At 40.7% G+C, this 15,403-nt stretch overlaps 1 protein-coding gene across 4 annotated transcripts in view; it reads left to right on the plus strand.

Annotated features, from left to right (window-relative positions):
* Positions 1-15,403, plus strand: part of LOC118432761 (contactin-associated protein-like 2) — a 44,631-nt gene that overhangs the window by 11,528 nt on the left and 17,700 nt on the right. For all 4 annotated transcript variants that reach the window (XM_035844377.1, XM_035844380.1, XM_035844378.1 and 1 more), the window contains exons 2-13: positions 8,787-8,918; positions 9,500-9,678; positions 10,125-10,266; positions 10,599-10,808; positions 11,113-11,291; positions 11,588-11,817; positions 12,171-12,352; positions 12,779-12,922; positions 13,345-13,531; positions 13,939-14,045; positions 14,459-14,587; positions 14,900-15,100. In XM_035844377.1, the coding sequence (XP_035700270.1) occupies positions 8,787-8,918; positions 9,500-9,678; positions 10,125-10,266; positions 10,599-10,808; positions 11,113-11,291; positions 11,588-11,817; positions 12,171-12,352; positions 12,779-12,922; positions 13,345-13,531; positions 13,939-14,045; positions 14,459-14,587; positions 14,900-15,100 (2,022 nt within the window). The remainder of the gene's footprint in view (positions 1-8,786; positions 8,919-9,499; positions 9,679-10,124; positions 10,267-10,598; positions 10,809-11,112; positions 11,292-11,587; positions 11,818-12,170; positions 12,353-12,778; positions 12,923-13,344; positions 13,532-13,938; positions 14,046-14,458; positions 14,588-14,899; positions 15,101-15,403) is intronic.

Genomic DNA, 15,403 nt, shown 5'->3' on the forward strand with positions numbered 1-15,403 from the left:
ACTTTAACTACAACGTTTACTACACTAAAGTCTGACTAGTGAAATGTACTGATCTGAATACATGCATGTACAATGTAGGTGTGGAACTGTAACATCTTGAAACTGTGATTGATTCTATCTATTCTGACATACATTCAGAGTAGCAGGGTGGCACTTTGTTGAACATGGTATGCCGGCTTTCTTGCACCTGCATTTGTTTGAGATACAGCTTCCTTTGCAGGCACAAACAGAATGTCCATTTGCAGCACTGGCTTGCCATCCTGAGTGCTTCCTTGCAGCATGGATGAGGGTCACCTCCTCAAGGTCCTGGACATCAATGCTTTGGAGTCGTGGGAAGCACACGTTTCTCATGTCCACAAGGTCCTCAGAACTGAATGCTTGTTTCAACTTCCCTTCGGCCGAGTAGACTCTGTATGTGGTGTCCTGTCCTTGCTTGTTAGCTTCCAGAACTTTGCAGGGAAGGAGTCGCGGATCTGTGTTCGTCCGATCCACCTCACTGATGCGGACTCCCACCGTGTCACCTGGGCTATAAGACTTGATGAGGTGCTTCACCGTTGCATCATAGTTCTTTTGCTGTCGGTTGGCAGCTTTCAGATAGTTCTCTGTTGCAATTTTCCGAATCTTGGCATGAGGTACGTCCGATTCATCCACTGGTGTTGTTTTCTCAATCTCCCAAATGACAAACTGTCCTTCGGTGAGAGGTTCTTCAAACGGGTTGAAACATGCTGGTATATGGGTTGGGTCTGCGATGTTGGTCAGTTGAAACACTGCCTGATGGTCTGGGTCAACGGTCTGCCCATGCACAGTTTCCCGTTCCAAGACTTCTGTGCCAACTGCAACCATCCTTGCTCCATGGAAGAGATGGTAGTCTCTTCCATGCTTGATTGGTGTTGGTCTGGACTCCTGTGCCAAGGATTGCAGGCTTCTAGATGGTTCTGGGTCTTGTGTTGAGTTCTCTGGAGTCTTGTTGGAGGAATGCTCTTGTTGTGGTGTCAGTTCTGGTTGCTCAGATGCTCCAGTGTCAGCGGTGTCAGCGGTGTCAGCGGTGTCAACGGTGTCAGCAAAGAAATCTGGGAGATCATCTTCATGTCGAATCCCTTGTTCTGCCAAAATCTCCAATTCAGCACAGTGTGTGCGTGGAGATTGCCCAAAGACAACTGCGTAGGGGGACTTTCCTGTTGTTGCGCACACTGAGGTGTTCATGGCATACGTGACATGTTGGAGTCCCTCCACCCAGCCCTTCTCTGGATGCTCTTCCATCCACTTGCCGAGCTTAAGTTGTAGGTCTCCATTGGCCCGCTCTATGCATCCCTGAGACTGTGGGTGACGCGGACGCCCGTGAATGATGACCAGGCCTGGCCACTTCTCAGTGAGCTCATTGATGACTCCTGCGACGAATTCCTTTCCATTGTCAGACTGTAGTATGTGGGGTGAACCAAACAAGCAGAAGGTCTGTACAAGCTTCTCAGCTACACCAGAAGCTCGTTTAGAGGTCAGGGGATGGGTCCAGCTAAACTTGCTGAAGTGGTCCCGCATGTGGAGAATCCATTTGTTGTCATCGTCTGGTCTACTGGTCATGTCGATGAGGTCTATCTGCATACGTGTCATGAAGCCAAGTGAGATGATGGGTCTGCCCGCAGCTGGTTTCTTCAGTGGAGCCCTTGTGGAACACTCTCGACAGGTGCGGAGGTACAGTTGGATAAGGTCATAACGAATCCATGCATAGTTGTTCTTGATTTCGTCCCAAGTCTTGTCGCGACGAGAGTGACCAACCCTGGTGTGGCAGCTGTAAGGATACAAAACATTTGCCAATTGTAAGACTATATAATATATAGAGTTGTGTTCAAGTATGCATGACATGATATAGTCTTATATACACCGAGGGTGGGTACCAAGCCTTTGAAAATCTGCGGTAGAAATGGGACATTCTGAAGCTATTTCAACTTGAATGTGTGTTATGTATGTGTAGAAGGCATATATGGTAGAGTGAGATATACAATGAAGATAATGACAAATACTGCCAAAACTTGGACTGATGAAATATTCTTCTTTCTCAGTGGCAACAATTAAAACTTCACCAGAATTTTTACTTGAGATATACAATTTTATACACATTGCAAAATTTCCAAAATATCATGCTAACTTCATGACGATACCATATTTTCAAAAGCCATAAGGAAAATGATGAACTTTGATACTACTTTTTCTTCACCAACGTTCCTTTTTTTCTGTAACATACATGTATGAAGAACATGAATTTATCATTGTAAATGTAAACCATCCACAAATCACCCATTATAATAAATTGTATATACTGTACTTTTTAAAAACTAAATGATAAATCTCAGATTTGAACCAACCCCAGATTACAAGAAGACTGATTTGGTGTGTGCTAGCCATAGGACATTAGAAGCCTGATTCCACGATTTACTCAAAACCAGAAATTATTATTTTTGTGGTTTGATTTACATGCTATGGAATATTTTGAGAGTAATGAAGCTTGAAATGATAAGATACATTGTTGTGTATTATTTTTGTTGCATTTTCACAGTAAAAAGATCATTTTGAAACAGACTGCACTGTGAGAGTGGTAAATAATGTTACATTGATTGTAATTTGAGTAAGGGGGCGCACGCTGATAGTAAGAGGACTTCCTACCTTGAAAATTTACCACAAAAATTTATTTTCCCCCATACCAGCGGTTTATTCGAAGTGAAAATTGAGAAAAACAAACAATAAATTTTACTCCTATACTATACACCTGTATAAAAGTGAAATACACAACATTTACTCACCATTTTATAGTGTCAAAGATGTCTTCCTTCGGAACGACAGGGCGGGAAGATTTTTTGCAATACAGAATCTTTTTGGAACCGATTTCTTGCAGATCAAAGTTCTTAGTAGCCCAAAACTTGAACTTCCCCCCTTCAGGGCACTTGGACCATTTGGTTAGCTGTAGTGCTTGTAGAGCCTTATTATATCTTTCCTGTGAAATGCAGTAGTTGTCCTTCTTCTTCTCCCCGAGGCTGCTGATGTGAGCTTCCAGCAGTCTGTAAAATTCTGCTTTCTGCTCCTCCGGAGGATTCTCTGCCATCGCTTGATCAATCTAGTACTTTATCATGCAATGTTGTCAAATTTTGAACTGGCTTCGATTGGAAAATGACCTCTAAAGTATGGAGTCACTAACTTATAACGACATATGCAAATGTAGCTAATTTACATATTGGTGACATTTGCATACCATTATATGATTATGAGTTAGTGACTCAAATGATTCAGTCTACTTTCCAAAACAATTTCATCCATTCTGATTATTGGTAAAATCAAAGATTGTCCTAGTAGAATTCTGGATTCTCCTCTATTACCAAATGTTTGAAAATGTGATGTTTAATGAGCTATAGTATAGGATAAGATGCTATTGTACACTATAGAGAAGTATTCTTAACCTCTAATTGTCAGAAAAATGATAAGTGTTAGATATAAAGCATAAGAATATTAAGATATGATTAAGCATAAGGTATGATTTATTCTTAGAAATAATTATAAATCCTTTGTTGCATTGTTTGAAACTTTGAATCCACTCCTGGTAGATTCAAAGATTGTCCTGGTAGAATTCCAATCTCCCCTAGGAGGATTCCAGATTCCCCTAGGGGAGATTGGAATCCCAGTAGAACACCAGAAGAATTCTAATCTCCCCTAGGGGAGATTGGAATTCCAATCTCCCCTAGGAGGATTCCGAATCCTCCTAGGGGAGATTGGAATTCTGATCTCCCCTAGGGGAGATTGGAATTCCAATCTCCCCTAGGAGGATTCCGAACACCAGAAGAATTCTAATCTCCCCTAGGGGAGATTGGAATTCCAATCTCCCCTAGGAGGATTCCGAATCCCCCTGGATTCCAATCTCCCCTGTGACATATATCTGTACAGCTTCAATAACAGTTATATGGATGCATACAAGATCTTAACTTGTTTTTGATGAGTTCACTGTAAAATGTACATTGACAAAAGCCATGCGCATCCACTTAGAACGGGTGTCGAAGTATGGCCCCCTCCCGTTACCCCCTACAGTGAACCACGCAGACTATCACATTTCACTTTCGTCATATTTTTATCATTGGTCACCGGAGGCAATACCCCGAAGACATTGTGGGAATAACACAAACCACACAGCGGAAATCGGAAACGTAGGAACTAATAACTTTCCAAGGATGTCGAGAATTTCCCCTAAACAACATGGGGACATTTGATTTATATTCTGCTATCATTGTTTAGCCAAACTTTGACCGACATACATTTTGTTCACCTTGGTTGACAAATAAAACCATATTTGATACATTAGGCTATTCCTTAAGGATATTTGGCATAATATTCAGTCAAGCAAGATATAACTGAAGAACCATGTATATTGATAAGACATAGGGAAAGACAATACAGAAAACGCATTTAAGTTCGTGCGGTAGAAGGAAAATGGAGTGTTTGCGGTAGTTTTAAGTTCGCGGTAGCGCCATAGACTGCAGTAAAAATCTATAATAAACAAGAGTTCGTAGACCTCAGGCCTGCATGAAATGTATTGGGTTTCTGTAGACCTATTGGGTATTTTTGCCTTTTTGTCTGTGGTACGTGGTTGGAAAAATGAGCTTTTTACCGTGTTGGTTGTGCACCATGCAAAAGTCTGACTCTGAAATTCCATTTTCTGAATTTGTAAGTTTGGACATGGATGAACATTACTTATTTTGGATTTCTTAAGTATGTAACCAACCACAGTACTTTGAAGTTGTTGAGACGCTACCTTTTTTTGTCTCAGATGGCCCATGCACATGTAGTTACTCTGTCACATGATATACCTATTTCAATGTACTGACCTAATGCAGCTGCTAAGTCTCCTTGGTTTGTGTTCTTCCAATGATATTCATTAAAGATTTATTTCTGGGGTGTTATTCACTTGACATCGGAATGTTACTTGTATAATTTGACCAATTATACTTTTATCTGTAGTTCCATAGACATTAGACAATATGAATAGTGGTAGCCCCCATGCAGCAGCAACAGTTAGTCCCCAGGGTGGTATGATATTTTCATTCAATCCATCCAACCCAAACCTAAATCTCCTGTAGTATCTAAGCCAAATTTAACAGCATAATTTACTATGAAAAATGACCTTGTCAATCCCATTTATAGATGGCAAGCTGCTGGCATTGTAGCCTGATTAAATCTCGCTTATAGCAGCCCGCCAAACATCCGCCGGCCCGCGGGGAGGGGCCAGTTACAGCCCTGGACAGCGGAGTTTGTGTTACACAGACTACTGGCAATGGAAGCTTTGAAAAGTTCAGAAGCTGTTGTAGTCAGAGCAAACACCCAGCAAACATCCCCGCAAACCAATGAGCAGTTGCTTAGAAGGGGAATTTCATCATATATTTGCCGCGACAAAATGCAACCAACGATACTGAATTTAAAACAGAACAAAGCTAAGCCTCCACCACTTAACCCTGCCTGTACCATAGATTAAGCAGGCCCAAAAACCAAGTGAATATGACTAGCCCAAAACAACAAATTACCTGTATACAGTATGGAAATGGCATTACCAAAGAAACAAAAAGAAACACAGGACAAATCATACACATACCTTTCTCTTATGCCCACACTCTATACAGTTCTCCTCCACATTAGAAAATTGCATCTTCTTCTGTTTAAGTTCAAGTTCAACCATGATTGCCAACAGGGTAAAGGAACTTGTACCGAAACTTAAAACTCAGTACTATACAGCTCTAGAAACACCACAAAGAGTAATAAGCAAACTCCAATTATACCTGACCAACAGATATATAATCTTGTACACTCCCGTCATCTGGCAAACTGTCAGTGCCACTAAGTAACCTGATACATTGAAGGTGGCCCAGGCCAGATGATGGTTCTACACCCAACCATAATCTGTTTTTAAAACCAAGCAGATATTGGGAGGATGCCCCAACCACACAAAAACAGGATCAACCTATACAGTATCAAGTTCAAGCACTAGGAGGCCCAAAATCAAACCTGACCACCAGGACACCACAAACAACTCACGTACCAAATAGCAACACAATGGTACCTTGCGTTCCGGAGATACAGCGCACGCCCCGTGCCCGCACAAAAGGTAACCTAAAATGTCAAGTTCAAGCACCAAGGGCGCCAAAATCAAAATTGAGCATTATTCAGCCACCGCCGACACATGTGCCAAATATCATCGCGCCAGCACCAGCCGTTCAGAAGATATAACTCCGGAAACACCCCTCTCGGACACAAAATTCGACCTGCCGGGTCAAGTTCAAACGCGACAAGGCCCAAAGTCAATCCTAGGCAACCAGCAACAACCCCCCACCCATGCACCAAAAATCGTCGCAATCGCGCGTATCGTTCCGGACACACAGCGCCAAAAGTGCCCCAAAAACACCAAAAATGCCACCTGCAATGTCAAGTTCAAATGCCAGGAGGCCCAAAATCAAACCTGAGTGTTAGGCTACCACCCCCAACCCACGTACCAAAAATCGTCGTGCTCGCACCATCCGTTCACGAGATACAGCGCCCTACATCCCCGGCTACCGAAAAGTTCCCACCAGCATCAAAACCATACCTGCATACATGCAGGTAAAAAATGTTTGCAGTGGTTTTAAGTTCACAGTGAAGTGGCCACTGCAAAAACCGCAAACATTTTTGCATTTACAGTACCCAGGCTGGGTGTCGCATTGCCTCTCTGTGATTGACCTTCGTGGTCGTGATTGTAGGTCGTGTGATGTAGTCTAATGAGGAGGAATGAGTATGACTGGGACAAACTACATCAGTAATGGGACTGTTCTATTGGGTTCCATTATAGTGCAGAAATGTATGCATTGACTGAGTGTTGGAGTTAAGCTCTTGTGATGCCTTGAAGTTTGGCAGGTGTACTAATAGATGAGCTATGATGGAACACTATGATAACTGATAATATTGTAGTATTGAAAAAGAATACAAATAGAAACTCAACTGGGTTTACATCATATTTGCAACTTTTAATATCTTTTTTTACCATCCGTATCACAATGTATACATATTTTTTTGTAATATCTTGTTAGTAGTAAATGATTCCAAGCCCAGACAGATTTAGATTCATGTGAATTTCACGAAATAAATTAATACAATTAAATTGTTACATTTCGGTAGTGCAGGTTTATTACACTATTTTATAGCAGTGTGGAGTTTAACATTCATGAGGTTATTACATCAGAATTATGTTGTACATATAAAGCATAGATTGGTAATGACTGTATAATCAAAGTGATAGAGCTAAATCACAAGTGCAATGTATGCATCCAACAAAGAAAATTGCACATTGGGCAATTCCAATATTGAACTAGACAGCGAAGTAAATTACAGGACCATAGCTATTTTCCATCTCCTATGAAAATTAGTAGAGAAAAATCATAATGTCTTGTCAGATATTGACTAAATAATTTTCATATAGTTTCTGCTATTTGTTATATCTATAGTATTTTATACCAATATCAAGTGATCCGGACATACAAACTACTGGTATTCAAAACCAAATATATTCCGTTTTGCACCATCTTCTTCAACCTTTTTGATCCTGTTGAACCATGATGGACGAAAATTCATATTTCTAATATTTTTAATATTTCCAACAACACAATTTTATGAATAACGTACCATTGTACAAACATACTAATCAGAAGAAAGGATATTGCTGGCAAGGCATTATGCACAGCCATGGGAGCAATGAACGATCATTAATGGTATCCATTACAATAACCCCGTGCACAACAATAGAGAAAAATGGGTGCCCTTGACCGATCAATGGCCCTGGTGGCCAGTTTGCAGTCAAGTTGAGCATCCCCACTAAACCATACTGTATAGATCACACTTGAACCCAGGCCAGATGGACCCATATATATTCCAGTCATGATGAGTATTATTGGCTAAGCATGAGAAAACTGAGTTAGACGTCCAGTACACCACATGCAGTATGCTTAATGCATAAAAGGTATTAAAGTGTAATGTAATTCTACTTCTACCAGACAAATCATATTTGCTGTACCAGGCCAGTTGCTTTGGACATTAAGCCAGGTTTCCATTGAAAAGATGGTGTTGTATTTTAAGAGAAAGAATATTAAATGGTTCAATACTGGCAAAATAATTTCTGATGAAAGTGAAATCTATCATCATTATCTACATGTACAATGTCAGTTTTGCATCTTGTAACTGTTTTTTCCATAAAATATATTTTCTATATTCAAATGAATATGATAACCGGTATTGAGCAAAATAATTATTGATTGGGTATTGAATACTTTTTGTTCATATTTGGATTTTGTTCAGATGATCTATTGCAAACTGATTTTTTCAATCATTAAGGTTTAATGGAAGAGTAGCTGTCACATTTTAAAGGAGTTTACCTTCAAGATGATTAACCAACCAATGAACCAATGTCATTGATGGATTACAATGATATTTGGTATGTATGTATGTGTTAGGAAGACGAAGGTCAGGGTCAATTTTGGGCCCCCTGGTATGTGACCTTGGTACTGCAGCAGAAATTCCGTTTTTGTATCTTTTGACCTGGATGCGCTACTGTCTTGATTTTGTGTGGCAGATAGCTTATTAATGGAAGGTGTGCGTATACGTGTCGTACCTGGATCGACCTGGCAGATGAATGGGATCTTCAGGGAAGGTGTGGCAGAAAAAGTCAGGCAAATGCTGACCCTTCAATATATTTCTAGATGCTGACCATTATTTCTATCTTTGACGCATTACAGAGAATGTAGATCCTGAGTGCAACTTCCCTCTGGGAATGAGCAGCAGACTCATCACTGACGGCCAGATTTCAGCCACATCATTCGTCAACTACTACAGGGCACCCAGATATGCCAGGCTCAACAGAAGAGAAGGTGAGCTAGTATAAGACAATCGACCCTGACAGTCCTTCTTAACCCTTAAACTGCCAGAGTTTCAGCCCTATAATACGCTATCAGTGCCAGGGTTGGCCACTGACCTCAAAAAGAAACCCCCTAACAAGGCCAAAGTCCCTAACTTCCGGGGTTCTTGCACTACATGCGCGCAAAGCTGCTACTTTGCAGGAATATGCTTTCCCGGATATATCCGGGAGCGGCACACAGGGCATATATATGTGTGCCAGATATATCCTGCACACCTATATATGCCTGGTGTGCCACTCCCGGATATATCTGGGATTGGCAGTTTAGCTTTTCAACCAATGATATCAAGGCAATTAGCAGTTCAACCAATTGAATGAGAGAGTGGCTGCATGTACATCATGTACATCAAATACTGCAATTACATTTTTAGGCTTGCATTTTGCATTTCTGTGTTTTGATGGAGGTGGGCAAGATGTGTGATTATTCAGAAGTGATAGTATCACTTCTATTATCCAGAAGTGATACTATCAGAGACCAATAAGATTTTGTAAAACTTCAGACAATGACAATCATCTTTTGTTATCCTCCAACAGGTGATGGCGGTTGGAGTGCATCGAGAGACGACTTTTCGCAGTATCTGACCTTTGACCTGATGGATCGGTCAAGAATCACGGCCATCGCCACCCAGGGCCGCTTCAACAGCGATGAGTGGGTGAAAGAGTACAATATCCAATTCAGCGACAACAGATGGCAGTGGAGAACTTATAGCGCCGTGAGTATTTTGTGTGCGTGCGTGTGTCTGACTGTGCGTGTGTCTGTCTGTGTGTGTGTGTGTTTTTGTGTGTATATGTGTGTGTGTATGAATCTATATGTGCATGCATGTGTGTGTGCAAGTGTATGTGTAAAGTCAGAGCTATATGATGACAGTGAAATATTATGACAATTTCCTTGATTCTTAAACATTCAAGAAAACTGAGAAATTTGGTTCCATAGAACGGGATCTAAATAAACCTTTTTTCTTTCGCGGTCTGAAACTAAAATCATTGAATTCATTGACTTAATACAATTTATTCGGCATTGAGAACTTTTATTATCTCAAGTATGGTGTTCATACTGTATATGTGCTGAAAAAAAACACTGCATTGCATAATTAGAAAAGTACAAATTAAAGCATTGAAGTAATGATGTGACTTCTGTTTCCCCCACCCCTACCCTCAGACCCTGAAGGGAAACACCAATGCAGATTCCGTCGTCACGAACAGGCTCACCGGAACATGGATCGGTCGCTACATGCGGATCAATCCTCGCTCCTGGAACAAGAAAATCTCAATGCGTGTGGAAATCTACGGCTGCCTGGACAGTACGTCATTTCTATTCATGGAATTAACATAATCACTATTAGAATATGTTTGTGACTTTGAAGTGGTTTGTCATCATCTATAGAATGATATTAGATAACATTTAGGAAAACCATTTAAAGATGAGAGCTTATCTCCCATTTGTCCACCAAGAGGTAAAACTGACAGCTATATTCCTGAAATGTATCAGTGATGAAGAACATTGATGAAAACCTATCAAACATCTTTATCAAGTTTAAAGCAGCAAAGGACCTTGCTGCATTACCAGTAAAATTGTGTAGGGGGCACTGCTCATCATGCTGAAGTAAAATGTCTGTCCATCTTCAACCCATAGGGGCACACTCAGCAACTTTCGCTGGAGACGGCTACCTCCGCTATGAACTCACGCGTGAAGAAGACCGTGTAAGGACCACCCAGGACACGATCAAGATGCGCTTTAAGACAAACAAGCCTCATGGTATGCTGCTTTATGGCCACGGATCTCAGAACGACTTCATCTCACTCGAGCTGATCTGGGGAAAGATCTGGCTTCGTGTCAATCTTGGTACGTGTACAAAGTTTTATACATCTTGAAGTTAAAGTTAAGTTCTAATCAAAATGGCGTTCTCTATTTTCTAGGGAAATATAAAATGCATCAACTGTATAAAATGACCCAGCATACATCTATCAAGATAGACGTCATTGAGTGAATTGTATAATGTTTAAAATGGACATGGCTATGTTCATCATCCATCCATCCATCAGTCCCGTAGCTCAGGAAGCCGTAGGGGCGGTAAGACTGTTCACAAGAGACTTCATCATACATGTTGTATCTCATGCTGATATACAATGTACATTGTATTTGCCAGGCACTAGCCGGTCAGTGGAAGGCTACACGGAGGCGACTGCTGGGTCACTGTTGGACGATGACCAGTGGCACTCCATCGAGATCACCCGCAACAGGAGGGACATCAGTCTCAAGGTCGACAGGTTCTTTGTCAAGTTCAGGACGAATGGAGACTTTGAACGACTGGATTTGGATCGACAGGTTTGTTGTGAATTCTATTACAGAGACTTATGTACAAATTGTAAGATATTTTCATCAACTTGTGGCATACATTTGATAAGGTTCTTTTTTAAATATTATTCTTTTTCTTGATTTTCAAAGAAAAGGAAACACATACAAACACATGCATAGCACGTAAATCAAGAACAGAAAGACACACGTGTGAAACTATATTAACTGATAAAGGTTCTTTAAAATTATGTTGATGTTGGTTCAACACAACCCCCGACATGTTGTAGCATGTTCATTCATCGTTTCATAATCTGTTTTTCCTTCAGATCACCGTCGGAGGTGTGGACTTCCTGTTTCCGGGCGTGATCGTGCGCTTCAACTTCCAGGGCTGTCTGCAGAACGTGTTCTTCAACGGCATCAACATGATCGAGAGGACGCAACGACAAGTTGATGCCTTCTCCAGCGTGGGCTCTGTGACGTACAACTGCCAGGGAACCACTCAGAAATCCCTCACCATCCCCTCACCAGAGAGCTACCTGCGTCTACCAGGAGCAAGGTACTACTTAGAGTTTTAACGCCTGATCATCTTTCTATGGCTTAACAATTCATAGTTGAGCTCTTCATATATTAATCGCTTATTGTCTTTTGTTTACATCCACTCATGTTCCACTAATTTGGCTCACAAAGAAAGGGTTTAAAAGCTAAAAATGTCATCTAAAATTTTGCTTCTTTTTGCACACTAACATATTCCTCAACGTTGGCCCACAAATTATGAATTGCAAAAGCCGAAAATGTCATCTGAAATTTTTCTTCATTTTACCCTCACTAATGCTGCTTGAGGTTGGCACACACATTCATGATGCTCAAAATGCTCATTGATATGAATCAGTCTCCATTGTGTCTTAACAGCGGAAGAAACAGCATCGCCCTTGGGTTCGAGTTCCGAACCTTCAACCGGGAGAGCATGATGGCGTACACGCAGATCAACCAAGGCACCGGATCTATCATGGTGCGTCTCGCTGACGGACGACTGAACGTCACGATCGTCCGGTTTGTCAACAACGTGGAGCGTGTGGTTCCTATTCTGTCCGGTAGGTGTAGATGGGAAAATATACTTGATAGTGCTCAGCACCAAGGACAGACCTTAACAAGGAATGACTTTTGCTATGCATGGGTAGTGTTCAGCACTAAGGACAGACATTATGAAGAAATAACAGTAAATGACAAAAGGCTTGCTTGATTAAATTTGCTGTTATCCTTGCTTGTATTAACTGATGTATGGATCGTTAAGTCGATGGAAGGTATACTAAGTTCACATTGCAATATTTTGAAAACCTTAACATTTGAACCCACGTTGTTGACTTGAAATCTCTTGATACCCAGTTTTTTTTTTAAACAACGAATCTAGGTTACGGATTAAGGTGAACTAGCGTTATACTGGCAGCAGGCACTATGAGGGTCTGATTGAAGGAACATAGATACAGGTACAAGTCAATAACTGTCCTGTGTAACTGCAGATGAGTACCAGAATGACGGACGATGGCACAGCGTGGTTGTGAATGCAACCGAGAACTCCGTCACCGTGACCTACGACTACAATCGGACCATCAACACCAACACTGTGCTCCAACTGCAAACTGGTGACAAGTACTACTTGGGAGGTTAGTACACTGTTATATTGATAATGTTTAATAGAATATTGTAATAGTACTTATTAGATAACCTGTTCTCAACAACACGGTAGAACATGATTATTCCTTGCAAGAAAACAGTTACTCAAGCAACTGGATAAATGTTGGAAATGGTCAGATAGTTCATCAGTTAGCATTGCCACTATCTTTTGTCAGTGACTAAGAACAACATATGTACAAGTGGTTGTCACTGACGAAAGGTAGTGGATGCTACTTGAAACGTCTGACCATTTCCAAAATATATCCAGTTGTTGAGTACTGTTTTCTTGCATATCTTATTACCTTGATGTCTAATCATCATCGACTTAACACGATTCATCGTTCCCTAACCTATCACTCTATTCAGCAGCAGCAGTTCATTTTTCGATAAATGAAAACTTTTCTTTTGCCAGGTTGTCCTCCGTCTGCCGTTTCTCAAGAAGGTTGTCCAATCAGAGGCGAGCTCAAACCCTTCCAGGGTTGTATGCGGCAGATCGTGATCGACGGACAGAATATCGACATTCAGCGTCTTGCAGATGGGCGTCTGGCCAATACCGTAAAGACGGGTGTCCAGTTTAACTATTGTGGCCTTGTTGACAGGTAAGCAAATTCTTTGGTTTCTGTTCTCAATTCACCTCTTGCTTTAGTCACATTTTATTCCCTTAACATTCTACCTACTGCCTTACCCTGTAATTTATAAAGAATTGGTAGCTACTACTTTGGTGTGCTTTAAGTTCATACATGCTTCTCAATTTGATGCAAGAAACTATCATAATAGCATTTCATAGAATCATTGAATAATCACATGCATGTAACACTTTTCGTCTCAACTGGTCTTCACAGAGCAAGACTGCATTAGAATCTAAAAAGAGTTGATACAGGAACTATGAAACCAAAAGTTCAATCAACACATTCCTATCAGAGGCGTATAAAAAGGTGATTATAATTGAGTTCAACAATGAAGAAATAGTTGATCTTTGAGGTCAATGAAAGTTCCTTATTTCCAGATGCACACCTAATCCATGTGAGCACGGCGCCACCTGCGAGCAGGACTGGTACACTTTCACCTGCAACTGTCAACCCACGGGGTATAACGGCGCCACCTGTCACTTGAGTAAGTACTGCAGCTTCTTTCACATTGTGCACAACTTATACACAACATGCTAGCAAAATTTTGTACTATGAAACTGTATGTTTCTTTCAATCAATACAAGAGAATAACTGAAATACTTTAAAAAATCTGAACCTATGACATGAAACTGTTAAAATTCTAATTTCATAAGCTTAGAATAACATGTTCAACAAGAAAAATCAAGAACATTAGGTCAAAAACAATGAGCAGGACTGGAAAATTTTCAAGCTGAATATACAGCCCTGGTTGTGAATCAAATAGATAGTTTTAAAAATGATATTTAAATATGATATATCGATATATTAGCCAACATTTCATAAAATATTCATACATTCATATGAACTATGTGCCACCATACTAAGAGTGTAATTGTTGTGATCATGTCATGTCTACAGCAAAGTACGAGGACTCCTGTGCAAACTACAATCCGTTCGGAGAGGGTGTTGCAAGCGGTACAAAGTTCATTGACCCCGATGGCAGTGGTCCCCTTGCTCCCTTCCCGGTGCAGTGTGCCACCATCGACTGTAAGAATACAATCATATCGTTGTTCTTGTTAAGTTTAGAGGCATTGTATAGTGCTTTCACTTCAAAATACGAGGTTAGTCTCTGTAAGTTAACAAACTCTTCTGTCTGGAGCTGTAATTGGCTCTGGGAGGCTGGCTATAAGCTAGATTCAATCAGGCTAACAAGAGGTGAACACAGAGTATTATTGCACAACAAAAGTTGAGATGTCTTATACACTGTAAAATGTCATAACCATGTAACTGTAATGTAATGTTGTGTAAAATGCCATAACCAAATTACAGAGAGTTGCTAACAATAATCCTTTGCCACAGTACACACTGTGGAAACCGTCATCACCCATGACTCCATGGCGCGGACATTAGTCAGCGGTTTCGCCGGGGCGGGCTCGTACAAGAAAGACATCGTTTACCAGGGAAGCCTGCCGCAGGTTTTGCCCCTCATGATGAGATCGGAGCGCTGCCAACAGCGAATCAGATACGAGTGTACAAACTCACGTCTCCTCAATTCTCCAAGTAAGTCTTTTCTTCTATGTTTTCATCCATCCAGGCATAATCTTATGTAACGTAAAATGTGTTCCAGAGAACTACTGTAATAGTAGTTCTTAATGCTATAGCAATACCACTAACAAATATTACAGCAAGTAACATTGTATTTTGTATCATAAATCTTCTTTACTTGAACATCTTTCAAAAAAACGTACCTGAAATCTAGGAAGTTATCTTACATAATGTCCTTGCTGAAACTATTTGGTGTATTTCATAACAGTTGGCAATCAGCTATAATTGTAAACTGGCATATATTATTATTTGTTGGGT

Source organism: Branchiostoma floridae, chromosome 16 (assembly GCF_000003815.2).
Source record: "Branchiostoma floridae strain S238N-H82 chromosome 16, Bfl_VNyyK, whole genome shotgun sequence".
Classification (NCBI taxonomy): domain Eukaryota; kingdom Metazoa; phylum Chordata; class Leptocardii; order Amphioxiformes; family Branchiostomatidae; genus Branchiostoma; species Branchiostoma floridae.